Here is a 14,410-nt window from a genome sequence, read left to right on the forward strand (position 1 = left end):
ATTAGTATGAAAATTGCAACCAATATTTCTACTGGTGGCCATGAAAGTAAAGGAAAGGAAAGGGTATGTGGATTTTCAATGGAATCAGAATGTTACAGTCTCTCTCATAGTAAATTTAATTAATTATGAGAAACAGAATTGATTCTTGAAAACCTTTAGTATGACCTGCCTTGGTTTCCATTTTTAACAATTCAATAAATATCTTTGCTGTTTCATCTGTTAAGGACAAGAATACAAAAAAGTTATAATGAACATCACAGAACACTACACGAGGCATATAATATTGCTTTCTTTTGAGGAACAGAGCAACACAAACTTTTAAAATTTTATGTACTGTATTGCAAAGAAGAGGAATGAGCATGACAGATGGAAACAATCTACAGGGCAACTAATTTAATTAAAATTGTTCAACTTTGAACATAAATTAATAAAAGAATTAATTGTAAAACTTATACTTGTCTATCAAACTTTGGTAAAGTGGCTTTCTTTCTGAATATCTTCTTATGATTATGTATTTAAAACATTATGTGTTTATTCCACAATACCAGTTTCAAGAATACCAAGTGGCATTGTCCAAATTAGAAGGTAAATCATATTTGGTCACAGGGAAAGAAAAACGTGGGAATCATTCATTGCCCCAGACAAGGAATATGATGTCTTACAATCTTGAGCAAAGCAAAGCCTTTTCTTTCCATAACTCTACAGATTAACTGGAAAGCTAGCATATATTAAATTAATAAGTGTATCTGCTTATACTGTGTAATATTTGAAAGCCTTGGAAATACACCAACAGACCTGGAGTGAAAACCTGAGTTTACAGATATTTCTTCTAGTTGTATGTTAGGGTATAACCAGATTTCACCTAAAAATTTCATTTTACCATCTAATATTCACTACTTTTCCCTTAAAATCCTATATTAAATGCATATTTTTGTTTCTCATTTTTTTTTAACCCAAAACACTCACAATTAAAAAGTTTGTTCTGGAATATGTTTTAAAAGGGTGTTTGATTAAGGTTCTCCAAAAACCTTTTTGAATTCTTGAGTCTAACTTCACTCAATCCCTTCAGAGTAAAGTAAGCCTGTACCTTTAAAGTCTAATCTGAAAGATTTAAAAATAGCAAATTGTATGGAACTCAATCTGTTTATCTGAAAAGGATGAAAGGGTTTGTACTCCATCTAAATTTGAAATTTTGGTTCCACAGTGTCTAGGTATTTCAAACCAGAGGTTTATACCATGAGATTTACAAGACATGACACTTACGATAATTCCATCTTTCCTATGTTAATATCCATGTCAGAAACATAAATTAATGCCTTGATAAACTAGTAAAATATTTTTTTAAATATTAAATGACTACTAATATGAAAAGTAATGATCAAAATTGCCATTTCAATTCCAAGAAGTGATATGCTTGGTTTTTTTTTAATCATTCCTTACAAATCTCAGAAAAAAGGGAAGACACTAACAGGAACATTAACTCATTACCAAATGGCACAATGAAAACCTCTCTTCCATTTATTACCTTTGTCTCATTCCACTTCCAAGGTAATCAGCTTGAGACTATCTTAGCTAACAAACTGTGAAACAAATCCAACGTACCCTATAACACAGGCAGCCCCAGTTAATATTGTTCAAATTATTTACATCTGAAGGGCCGCGCCTGTCTGGATAGCTGGGCCCGACGCTTCTCTGGACTTGGTTTCTGCTACTCACATCTGTTTCAGCTTTAGACTTTCACTGGTATTCTGCCAGCAGCCACAACTTTTTAATGGCTACAATAAACTACAGAGACTCATCAAATCTTTGTTGTACGTGTTAAAATTATAACTTCTTCAATTAAAATTCTGATTTAAAAATTAACTAGAGCATTAACCGAAGAAAGAAATTGAAAGTGAATATTTGAAAAAAGATAAGTTTTTATATAGGCGATTGTTTCTTTGTTTAAATGTAGGAGAAATAATCACAGAAATGCTTCTTAGAATCTGTTGCATATTTCTAAGTGATAAAATAGCAACATCTGAAAACATTTCCACAACCTTTTTGGTTTCACATCTTTGCTGTCATTAACTTTGTATCTTAATTGTTTTGGCTGGCTTTAACACGCACCTTTACAAAGAATTACACAAACGACCTCAAGATAACAATTTTTCTAGATTTGCTATAAATACCGACAAAGGTTTAATTTAAAAAACAGAAATCAGTGATTTCAAGAAAGCAGAAGTTTTTATTTTAAAAGAGTTCAACTTTTCCTACTTGCTGTTTGTGTCTTTGCAATGTAGAACAAATATGATGTGAATGCCCCAGCCTCAATGCAGCTCCTGTACGATAAGATGTATGACAGCAGGACTACATGCTGAAAAAGTACAAGATCAAACACAGATCATGTTTCTGCAAAAACTAGCCCAAAAGAGGGCAGGCCAAGGGGCTTACAGGGCCAAGCGATGAGAGGAGATAGAGCACTCACTTATGCCTGGGTCGAACAAACAACAACTGATACTTTCCTACCACTATTAACCTTTGAAATTATCCTAAGGATGGCAGTGACCTAATCCAGCAATTCCTAGCTGTAAGGATAAACTATTTTGTAACGGTTTTCAGCGCCTTACATTGAAAAAATTTGAAAATAATTATCTTGTTCAACTCTGATTATAAAAAGTCTGGGCAAACATGTAAATCTAAATGTAAAAGTTTTTACATATTTTTATGCAGATTCTCTTCCTAAACTCAATCTTCTACACAGAACTCCCTTAGTAAAGTACAAACTTTTCTATAACAAGAAAAAGGCTTAAAATATTCAATCATAATTTGCTGAATTTATTTTAGAAAATTGCATGTAGCACAAAATAAAAAAGAAACTGCTTGCAATACTTAAGACAGCAACCCTTCCTACTTTATTTCCACTCAGTACCTTGATTGATAGATGAGTTGGGTTTCTGAGCCCCTCTTTATAATAAACATTTTTAAATGTTTATTTTATGTCCCAGGGTGAAAATATTTTGAACTGCAGCTTTCCATTTCCCTTTGCTCTGCCTTGGCAAGCTGTGTTTTATTTCTACATTAATAGTATTCAACTCTTTCTTGTAGCTTTTAAATTGTTTTTATACAAGTACTGAAGAAAGTATTTATGTTATGGAGCTAACAGATATCTACAGTTAAACACATAGCTCTGGAGAAGCCAGAGAAAAATTCACATAACTGAAGGAATATTCAGAAAGATTTCTTCAGGGGCCTTTCCATTGTAAAAGGGAAAATTACTTTTCAGGATCTCCACTTTCATTTTTATTAAGTCATGAGTTAAATTTTTTTTCTTTCTAATTTATGTGAGTAATTTGTGCCACAGTGTAAAAACTCTAAATGAATCAACACTATAAACCTAATTAGCAATAAGAAAACCTCATAAAGATCACATTTTAAATGGCACTTTGTTGTTGGCAGAACAAATGTGAAAGTTCCCAGTTACCTTCTAGATCTCTCTTCAGTTTCCTTAAGTCTTTTATTAGGTCTTCAAATTTAACTTGGGAGGCCTGGAAAAAATCCTGTGGTTCTGGTAAAGGAAAAATACTCTTGTCTGTTCCTGCTTCCTAAACAAACAAACAAACAAATAGGCCACTATGAAAATTGAATGCATTTCCAGTGAAATAAGTAGCTTTTTTTTAAAAAAAAATCTCATTTATGAAACAGTGTTATAAAATTACAAAAACAACATATTTTAAATCATTCTTGCTAAAACATCACATTCAAGATTAAATACTGACCATTCTGAGTATTGAAACTTCCTTTTAGATGTTGTAAAACTAACTGTGTTCAATTTAAACTTTGAAAACATTAAACACACAACATTTCAGTTAATTTTATGTCAATAAAGGTTTAGATAAGGGATTACAAGTTTCTTAGAAAAAGATAACAGGAATGCCCACTTTAATGCAAAAAGGGATCTTATGCCAAACATTTGTGGTTTCACTCTCTCACAATTCATTAAAAACACACACACTTTATAAGCATAAATTGAAAACCCTATTAATACATTTCCTGAAGCAGTTTACACAGATAAAATACACAGTTGAATGCTTATGTGGCAAATAAATAACAGGGGTTAAAGCCTGTATGGGACCCCTAAGTACATACCTTATTTTTAGCACAGTAAGAAAAAATAATCAGAAGTAAAACAAATAAACAAGCAAAGCCAACAGAAACCCTCCACAAACAACATGAAACAAAACAAAACAAAACCAAACCCCCAGCAGCCAACTAACAAACAACTTTCACAAGGTTCAAAGCAATGGCTCCAGTGGAATTTTAGGAAGTATTTCTAAATGGTATTAATATGACATTGCTGTGTATAAACATATATTTACTGAGTTTGAAATATGAATATACCTGCAAGGATTTCAGTACGTAATAAAGGAAAACTCATACATTGGAGAGCTAATTGTTTAGTGAATAGGGAAAGAATAATTTTATTATTATAAAGATACAAACTTTTTTTTGGTGAAAGTGAAATTGATGATAATTACACTGTATTTATCTCCTCCAAAGGAAGACACACTGTTTTGTTTCATGAAATTCCCTGAAGAACAATTACAGTATAATAGGAATTTTTCAGAAATATTTCAAGAATTTAATGAAATATTTATTTTAATAAAGTAATTAGCATAAAAATCCCAGTTCCTCAAAAAAGCCCAAACCAACAGAACCAGCACCAAGAGAAAACACAAGAAAAAAAGAAAGAGAAACAAACAAACCAAAAAACCTTAAAGAAAGAATACTGATAGAGATCTACATATCTCAGGGCTAGCAACTCATCAATTCAACAAACTTATTTGAGAATTAAAAAAGAAGAAAAAAAAGAGAAAATAAATTACAATAGTTGGAAATAATTGTTAAAATAATTAAATAGCAACATATTCATTTAAAATATAATAGTTCAAATTTTCCACTCAGTAAGTTTGGCTATTGCAAATATGAAATATATATATATTTAATATATGAATGTATATAATACATATAAATGCATATACAAAGGAGTATCACATCCAATAGAACGTAACTCACAGCAGCATTTCAACCCCTAACTTCACCCCCATCAGCTAAATCATCTATTTTAAAATATCAACCTGTCCTTGCATTTTTTTGTCCTAAGAGAGAAATCATGCTTCTGTCTTCCAGTATCATGACATCAGAAGAAATTCTACAATGTTACAGCCACCCAGATGTAATAAGGCAGAGGTGGAGTGACCACCTGTCCAATTTGCAGCAGTCACAGCTAACTGCCTGCAGTGGTTCCCTCAACAAACAATGTAAAAATTTACCAAGTGTTTTCTTGAAACTCATAGCAAGTTTCATGCCTATTGAGGTACACAACTATTAAAGAAAGCAAAAAAAAAAAAAAAAGGATTTTATAAGAAAGAAAAAGAAATGGATTTTATTTTCCCATCACAGGTACTATGTTCAGATTTCTACAAAGCTGTTACAAACCCTTTTACCATCTCTTAAAGAAACCCAGTTTTGGGGAGGCTGATAGAGCAAATCCTTTACCTTATCACAATGGCGTAGGTAATATATGACGACATAATCCACAAGATTAATACCATTATCCTAGGAAAAATTAAAAATGTGTGATTAACATTCAATGTGTGAAAATGTACTCTATTTAAAATTAAATGAATTATTATTTTGTATTGCTGTGAGAAATAGGATTCACGGTACTTTTTGGTCTTAGCATTGCTGACCAAAAAAATTTCATCTTTTATAACATCAACTTCATCATACCACTACTAGATTCAGAGTTTATTTTGGTTTTAAATACCAGGCAAAAGTACATGCAGAGAAGAATACATGAGAGAAGCTTTTAATGTAACAATAGGAGGAATTACAGAAAAATAACATTAACTCAAATAACAATATTATTCAATAATACGACTCTTAAACATACTATCAAATAAAGATTACAGTCACCTCAGATACATTAATGTGAACAGAATTTCTTGATTCCTATATCCTCAATAATCTATAAGGAAGATCTGAAAAAGGCATAGATACTTTACATATTTTATTCTAAATATGAAATCAGATAGCATTCAACCAAAAAGTATATTTCATGTCCTATTACCATATAAATATGGATTTTAATTCTCACTTTATGGAATGTTCCTGCACACAACTGTAAACAGTATTTTATTTTGTTACATGTCATTGGGTCAGAATGGGCCAGATGAACTAAGGAAAAGTTATACATTACATTCAGCAATATAAAAGAACTATGATAAAGGGAATTATATCTGGAATGCCTTTGAAGTTTTTTGGATGTGTTTCCATATTTTATATTGACAGGTATCAGAACAAACATTTGTATGTGAACAATGTCTGACTTCCTCTACAGAGCTGCCTTGTCTATATGAGAGTCTGCAGCAAATTATATTTTATTAGTATCATACACCAGCAAAATTCTTAACTAAGTAAGTCACTGCCGTCATGCAGAAAAAGCCACCCTGCATGTTTAAGAGTATTAGAAGCCATTACTGGCAGGTCAAAAAATCTCTATAAAAAGTAATTTTCTAAGCTCATATGACGATAAATTACTTTTATGTAAAATAAGAGGTATTCAGCAGTGGCTAAATTATTCTGTCTACCAGGAAACTGTAAATAATTTAATTTTTAGCTTGTTTCACTAAGGAAGAAGTCTTACATAGTTATATTTTATATCACTTACTCCTTTTCATAATGCATAATTTTGGAACAAGCTAATTCAGCCACATTGGAAAGTCCCAGAGATTATTAAAATCTATGAAGTTCATAAGTATACAAAAGAGTAACACCAAAGCTAGCAGTTCTACTGAGAAAAGTCAGGCAAAGCTGAGTTTTACATTTTTCTTCAAGGCAGCTAGCCAGCCAACTAATGTCTGAGTAATGGGAAACTTGGCCTGCTTCTAGTTAAGCTGCTGTTTGTACAGTCTTGTCCATGCAGTAGCATTGGGAAAAAAGTGGTTATTTGGAACCATCACAGAGAAGATAAAAGTAAGAATTAGAATCATGGAATCATTTCAGTTGGAAAATACCTTTAAGATCATCGAGTTCAACTGAAAATTCAGCACTTCCAAGTCTTTCACTAAACTATATTCTTAAGGGCCACCTCCAGGGTCATTGATTCTTCTACCTCCCTGGGCAGCCTTATAACCCTTTCAGTGAAGAATTTTTTCCTAATATCCAAGATAAACTTCCCTTGAAAGAACTTGAGGCTATTTCCTTTCATCCTCTTGTTTGTTACCTGGGAGAAGACACCAACCCCCATCTGGTTACACCTCCTTTCAGGGAGCTGTAGAGAGTGATAAGGTTTCACCTGAGCCTCCTTTCCTCTGTGCTAAACTACTCCAGCTTCCTCAGCTGCTCCTTGTAAGACTTGTGCTCTAGACTCTTTACAAGTTTTGTTGATCTTTGGACATGCTCCAGCACCCCAATGTCTTTAGGAGACAAAGGACTGAAATCCTTTGGAAGAAGCTTCCATTAAAACACTGAACAATTAATTAAATGTATTTCTATACTTCTTTAATGATGATAAAGGTAAAACAAGTAAAACAAAATGCTCCATAGAGAAACTGTTTTGCTGACATTGCCTGTCTCACAAATGCATTCCTGTGTACATGAAGCATAATAGGGAACAAAAGCTTATAATCTACATCTCTTCTAGTCAATAAAGCACTTTGCATAAGAAAAGCAGAAAGAGTGTGAGGAAAAAAAAAATCTAAGTCTACACAACATCAGCAGAAAATTATCTCCTATTCTTTGATGCTTCCTACATCCATGTGGTGTCTAGGTATGTTTTGGCAAAGAATGACTTCCAGCAGTATTTCCATTGCCTACATTACCTAACAGCTCCTACTCTGCCCTACTGAAATAAGAAACAAAGTAATCTCATCTCAGATGGTGTCTAGCCTTTCAGCCTTTGATCCTAGCATGACTAATCAAAAACCTGCTAGTACTTCTCATTTTTTTACAAAATAATTTACTGCCACCTATGACCATTTTCTCATGCATGCCACTCAAACTTCATGTCCTACATCCATTTAACTGACAATTAAAGACTGAAAGTATCTTGTTGGGTGTGACATCTCTTTGATACTTATACATAATTTGTTAGTGTATATACTACGATGAACCATTACCAATATTTTGTTTTTAAATCTGATTTTTAAAGAGTTTTGATTTACACATAGAAACCTTCATTTAAGAGCATGAAAAAAGAATGGGGACATTTACTGAAGAAGACTTGAGCAGTCTGTGGTCTCTCACTTCTCTCTACCCTACTGTTATTAAGTCCCTACTAATAAAAGAGACACACAGAAGTTCTCAGATAAGGTAATTATCCTAGTAGTACTGAACAGGAGAAATTAGATATTCAGGAAATATATGCATGTGCCAGAGAAGGAGGTGAAAAGCTAAGAGAAAAAAAGAATGAAAACTGTATAAAGCATCTTGCTTTTTCAAGCAAGAATAGTAAGAAATAAAAGATTAACTTCTCACAGATTAAGAAACAATAAAAAATAATCGCTTCAGAAAAATTACCTTTAACCAAACATTAGTACTTACTCTGCTTTTGACATCCTTTAGTTTAGGGAGTATTTCCAAACCAAACCCATCAGCTTGACCTCGGGTCCTATTCCCTCCGTTCATGTAATTTCCAAAAGCCAGAATCAAGCCTAAAATTTCCTTTACACTTTTCATGCTCAGCAATGCCTGGAAAATGGATACTGGTCTGTAAATGTGATCGACTTTAAAATTTTAATTGCTAATATAAAATATTATTTTCATTTTATTTTTGCTAAAGTTTTTTTCTTGCCTGTTTTTACCTTGGTAGTTAAGGAAACCTGAAGCTGGTGCAATAATCAAAACTTTAAGAGAACCATTTTTTAGACTGTATCTCTGTAAGATAATATGTTTAATGTAATCTACATGAAGCAAATTATATGGCATCAAATACTATGTCAATGACAAAAAGATTAATCGAAGATTTCTAAATGTTCTCAGAAGATTTCAAAAATCTTACAGACAAGGAGGTGCTTTATCATGAGTTTGCATCATGCACAGTCAAATGGAGATGTGCTATTTTTGCTGCCACCAGGTTAGACTCAGCCTGTCATTTAGTCTGCTTCTCATGGATCTGAAAATTCACATTCCTGGATCCATACTTAATCCAGATATAAGAGAGCTAAGGACTAATTAATTACATGCCTCAGAATATAAAACAATTCTAGAAACACAGTGTAGAACTAGTAAATTATTGTCAGCTACTATAAAGACATCTGTCAGTTGACAATCTGAGGCCACAGGCATAATTCTTAACTATGTAGCCTTATACATTGGATAAATCAATTTCAATGCCAACTCCTTATAAGTGAACTGGAAGCAATACAACTTTCCCTATCACATACAGCATTGATTATTTATTTATACCTCCCTTAGAAAGGAAGAACACAAGTAACTATTTCTAATAGTTATACAAGTAACTATTGCAAAGAAATCTGAAGGGATAGAGCATGTGTACTCTGTGAAAGCAAAGCTAATCAAAAAATAATCTTCAAATTAGAAAAAAAAATTTAACTACTTTTCTGGTTAGGATGCTAGACCTTTAGGCCACTATTTAATTTCTCTCCTAATTTTCACCTTGTTCCACTTTTCATAATTTATTTGTTATAATTTAAAAATCTTGTCCTTAGTCTTTCATAGTGTGGAAATATCAGGTAGAGCTTTGTCCCATACTAAAAATGATGCTGTATCAGGGTTACCAGAAATGAAGAGATGCCAAGGGAAAGTAATAAGATAATGAATGTGACAAGCATCTATTGGCAGTAACAGTGGTATACAAATAAAAGGCAGTTTTGCAAGGCCCTGTACTACGCTTGTCTTATATTTAATTTCTAGTTAATGGAGATTATCCATTATCTAACTTGATATGGAATACAGTAAAAATCTACCATTTAAATATAAATAAATATCTATGTACTCCATGGGGCATCACACACAATTCACTTTCCTGCTTCCCTCTTCCTTTTGTTCTTTTAAGCAGTTAAATATTTACTACAGTTTTATTTCCTAAAAAGCCAGTAAGATCCAGGTTCCTCACTTATGGTATAAAAGAAGCATAAATATTCTAAAATATATTTCAATTTTAATTTAGCTTTCACTAGGATTTACCTTGGAAACACGAGTCACGATATCTACTTTGCGGTGCACTGATGTGATCCCTTCAGAGAAAACCGACTGGAAGATAATACACTGAGCTCGTTCTGCAAAATTGGGGATTTGAGACAGCTCATACAGAAATCTGGAGGGAAAAAAGGACTATTAATGAATCTTTATAATTCTTCTCATGGGGTACATAATGGATTAAAGTCTGCAGTATCATGAAATATACATGCACTCTTTTCTATTCCAATCAAATCTGTCAGAATTTATAATTATTATATTCTTTATGCTAAGAATGCATTAAAAATCCTATTAATGTCAAGAAAAAGGCAAGACATTAATCATTATCATATCAACCCATTAACTATCATAGCTGCACAGTAATAAACAGAAGACTGTCAAACTTAAATCATCCATTGGAAAAAGAAAAAAGGAAAATCTACATAGCACTACCTAAATACCAACTTATGCAGTCTTGTTTCCTTTAAAAATGTGCTCAGAAGTACAGAACTCAATATATTCCTCCAAATCTATTTCATAATGTAAGGTTTCTGCCACCAGCTTTCTTCTGATTCTTAGCATCAATTTTCTTTTTCTAATAGCACACCTTTAATCATATAGCAGCATGTTTTATGGGAATACACCTAGTTGTGTATTTAGCTCTAAAATACTTGGAGAACACATCTGCCTTCAGTCACTGTTCAGCAAAGTTACTAAGTCTTCATCTGCTCTATATCTGTTCTCACAGGTATATATTCCTCAAGACTCTGTTGTAGCTTTTTGTCTGTTAACTTTTGGTAAAAATAAATGGAGGCATATTCAGCAACCATAGTTCAGACCTCAAAAAATGAAAGCATCCCAAAGGCATGAGTAATTCCTCCCTTTTCATCAATTTAAAATAGAAGAGCTTGGCTAATAATACAAGAAGCACTAGCATTTATTATAATAATAGTATATAGCAACCATAATTTGCTCTTAGGTTTTGAATTCAAGATTTCAGAGATACATAAGCTTTCTTGAAATCCAGAAGCAAGCTTGTCTTTTGCTCCAATATCACTTTAGCATCATTATTCTAATCTCCTGTCTACAGATATCCTTCAATTCCCCTTAATGCAATGCCATAAAGATTTTTTTCTACCTCACTGCATTACAGGAAATTAAGTATTCAATTTATTATCTTGAATTCTTCTTAAATTATTAAACCAATAGACAAAATTTTTCCAAATTACTTATTTTTCACGATAAATAATACCAGTATATTTAAATCTGCTTTATACATTTCTCATGCATGCTAGGCTTTGCTGAGTACACAGCGACTGTTTAAAAAAAATCAGCAGAATTCACCTGTAGCTGGTGTGAAATACTATGTTTTAATTGGGATACCATTTCTTTGTTTCTTTTTCTTTCTTGCCTGATGAAAAAACCTATTATGAGAGAAGGATCAGGGAGGCCAAGCTTGGCTTTTAGACTTAAGAAGTGGTAAAAAAGAAATGCCAAGCTGGTATTAATAAAACTGCTTCCTATTGGGAATGAATGGTATTGCCAGGAAAAAAAAAAAGAGGGCATTTTGCACTTTGTGTGAGAGAAACAAAGGAAAGAAAAACTAAACTGCTTCATTAAAGTTCTAACATACATGCAATTAAAAAGTTTAAATTTAAAAAGTCAAATGACATATTCTTGCCTTTCTGTGAAAAGAGAACTATTTCCCACATGGCTGACCATTGAATACAATGTCATTGTGCTAAGAGTTAAAAGAGCATCAGTGTAAAAAGATGTCTCCAGATTCTGGAATTTAGGGTATCCAAAGTAAATATCCAGACAGAACACTTATAATTGAAATCTTTCACAAAAAGGAATCTTTTGTGACTACAAATGTAGCAGCTAATCAAAAAGTCATAGCATGAAACTATGGCTGTCACAGAAAAACCACCAATTCAGAAGGGCAAAACTTCAGAAGAGGAAGAACCATTCTTATTTCAATTTTATTCTGAGAAAATGATGATTTCGACTTAAAATAATGACGATGTGGCTGGATGGGTTTCTCATCACTATAATTCTGATGGCCTAAAATAAACATAGCAAATATGCTGTACATCTCCATGAAGTACATTGTACTCCTCTCTTTCAGAAACTGTAAATAAAAAATGCACTTGAAAACTCCTTTAGCCTACTGGAATCTTGTAGTTAAGGACTAGAGAGAATTTTCAAGCCAGACATATTGTTATGGTGTTAGTGTAAGAGAGCACTCTTGCAGAAGATGGACAAGGAAGGCTGATTCTAAGGAGGTAAACTAATTTTAGATCACATTTATCAGCATTTGAAGAATATAAAATTTTGAAGCAACTTTTTGGGAAAAAGGTGCATCTAATCCTGCAAGCTTCTAAGTACAACAGAAGGATTTAAACTGAAGTCCAGGCAGAGCAGTCTTCAAAGAGAAGCAAGTGGCATTACTGCGACAGGGATTATAAATCACTCTCTGCTTCCCAAATCAAACTACATTCAAACCAGTACCATATTTTGTTACTATTTCCTTTATTAGTACTTATTTCACAGTGGAGAAGCCTACACAGACAATATACTATAACTAAATGGGGTTTCCTGGAAACTAGCTATAGCATCTATATCCTGCTAGCAAAGCCCCAAACTGTGGCAAATTTTGCATATAAGTCTTTATAAGGGCAATGAATATTAGCATTTTAACAACTATTATCATGAAGCATAATTTAAGAGGGGTATTGTTATATATGTTGCTGTCATACTTCCAGTTTGTGCCAAATTTAACATACAAGCAAGACAAATAAAAATCATGTGTGCAGAAAAACGTCAGTGATACCACTGAATCTTTTTATTTGTCTGGTAATTCAAGCATATAAGAGTTCCCTCTAGACTTCAGTGAATTCAAATCAAAGGTTTCACTCTATGAATGAGTACTGTTAGTATGTGCAATCATTTGATAAATTATTTCATTTACACTTTTGTTCTGATCCTCATTAAAGACAATACACAAGGCTTATGCCCCACAGCAGGTATTTTTAATCACGCATACAAATTTAGCACTTGTCTGTCTTTAACCTTTTATGGGGCTAATAAGTAAAGCATAGCTCCAACAAATCTCCAGTTCTGCAGTTAGGTTGACTTAAAGGCTGACTGAAACAACAAAGCCAGGGGCACATGATCTACTCAGTTTTCAGAAAGCACATTATTTTGAAGGTCCAACAAAATTTACAGAAGTGCATAAAGCAAATTGTTTGCCCCTCAAGCAAACCATTTAAAAAGCTAGTTTTCTTAACCTGTGTAGTTTAATTATAGGATAAAAAATGGGACACTTAAAATTTGCAGAAACAACACTGAGTAATAATTGATAAAAAATTAGCTTTTGTCTTTGATACTACTATTTCACTCTGAACCACCAGGCATAACTGCTTAATTTACAGTTCTTATTTATGGAACAATGATAGTATAAATCCTACTTTGTATTTAACTAAGATTAACCTCTCTCCACTATAAGCTACAAAAAAGACAACCTCCTACAACCCTAGAGCTCTACGAGATTTGTATTCTCCAGAAGACAAAATGCATTCGTATTTATTTAACTTGGACATACAGCGAACAGACTGCCAAAGATTCAAGCTCTGGAAAACATCAGCTAGGCACACAATGTATCCTTATGCCCCAAGCCAAGGCAATGAAAGCCATGGATATAGGGTGCAAAAGTAAGCTAGTATATAAGCTTTACAGATATTTATCTTCTTCAGACCTACTAAAGAACAATAGCCTCTCTTCATCAAGAGTAAGATAATAGTCTTATCTCCTAATATTAGCCTACTCCTTAGTGTGCAGTCACAAATGAGTGTCTAGCTGTCTTATGTAAGGAGAAAAGAAAAAAAAAATCTGTTCTTCAGCACTAACATTTTAATGGGAAAAAAATACATGAAAATATAGTAATTCTGACATTAATGAAGCATATACCATCTCTATTTAAATTCTTCCTCCCCCTACCCTTTTCTTACACCAGAGACAGCAGAAAAGACAAGAACAGAGAAGATGAAAAAGGAAACAAGATGACACAGAAGCCTCTGGAAAGGAAGAACTGAAGAGGATAAGAGTACAAAATAAAAAAGCAGTGAAGTAGCAGAAGACAAAAAACACTGGCAGGCCAACATCTGAAATCAAATGCCTACACAAATATAAAATTCAGGATTATCATTCTGTTCATAAATTCTTGAGG

General features: G+C 32.9%; 1 protein-coding gene across 10 annotated transcripts in view; it reads right to left on the reverse strand.

Moving 5' to 3' along the window:
• Positions 1 to 14,410, reverse strand: part of FMN1 (formin 1) — a 176,896-nt gene that overhangs the window by 52,010 nt on the left and 110,476 nt on the right. For 7 of the 10 annotated variants that reach the window (XM_021539273.2, XM_021539275.2, XM_021539276.2 and 4 more), the window contains 4 exons: positions 10,192 to 10,321; positions 8,587 to 8,733; positions 5,539 to 5,598; positions 3,464 to 3,584 (listed from right to left, as the gene is read on the reverse strand). In XM_021539273.2, the coding sequence (XP_021394948.2) occupies positions 3,464 to 3,584; positions 5,539 to 5,598; positions 8,587 to 8,733; positions 10,192 to 10,321 (458 nt within the window). Of the gene's footprint in view, positions 1 to 3,463; positions 3,585 to 5,538; positions 5,599 to 8,586; positions 8,734 to 10,191; positions 10,322 to 14,410 lie in introns of those variants that run through there. The other 3 variants (XR_013340172.1, XM_021539280.2, XM_077784076.1) reach the window with 3 other exon arrangements.

The sequence above is a fragment of the Lonchura striata genome, chromosome 6 (genome assembly GCF_046129695.1).
Source record: "Lonchura striata isolate bLonStr1 chromosome 6, bLonStr1.mat, whole genome shotgun sequence".
Classification (NCBI taxonomy): Eukaryota; Metazoa; Chordata; class Aves; order Passeriformes; family Estrildidae; genus Lonchura; species Lonchura striata.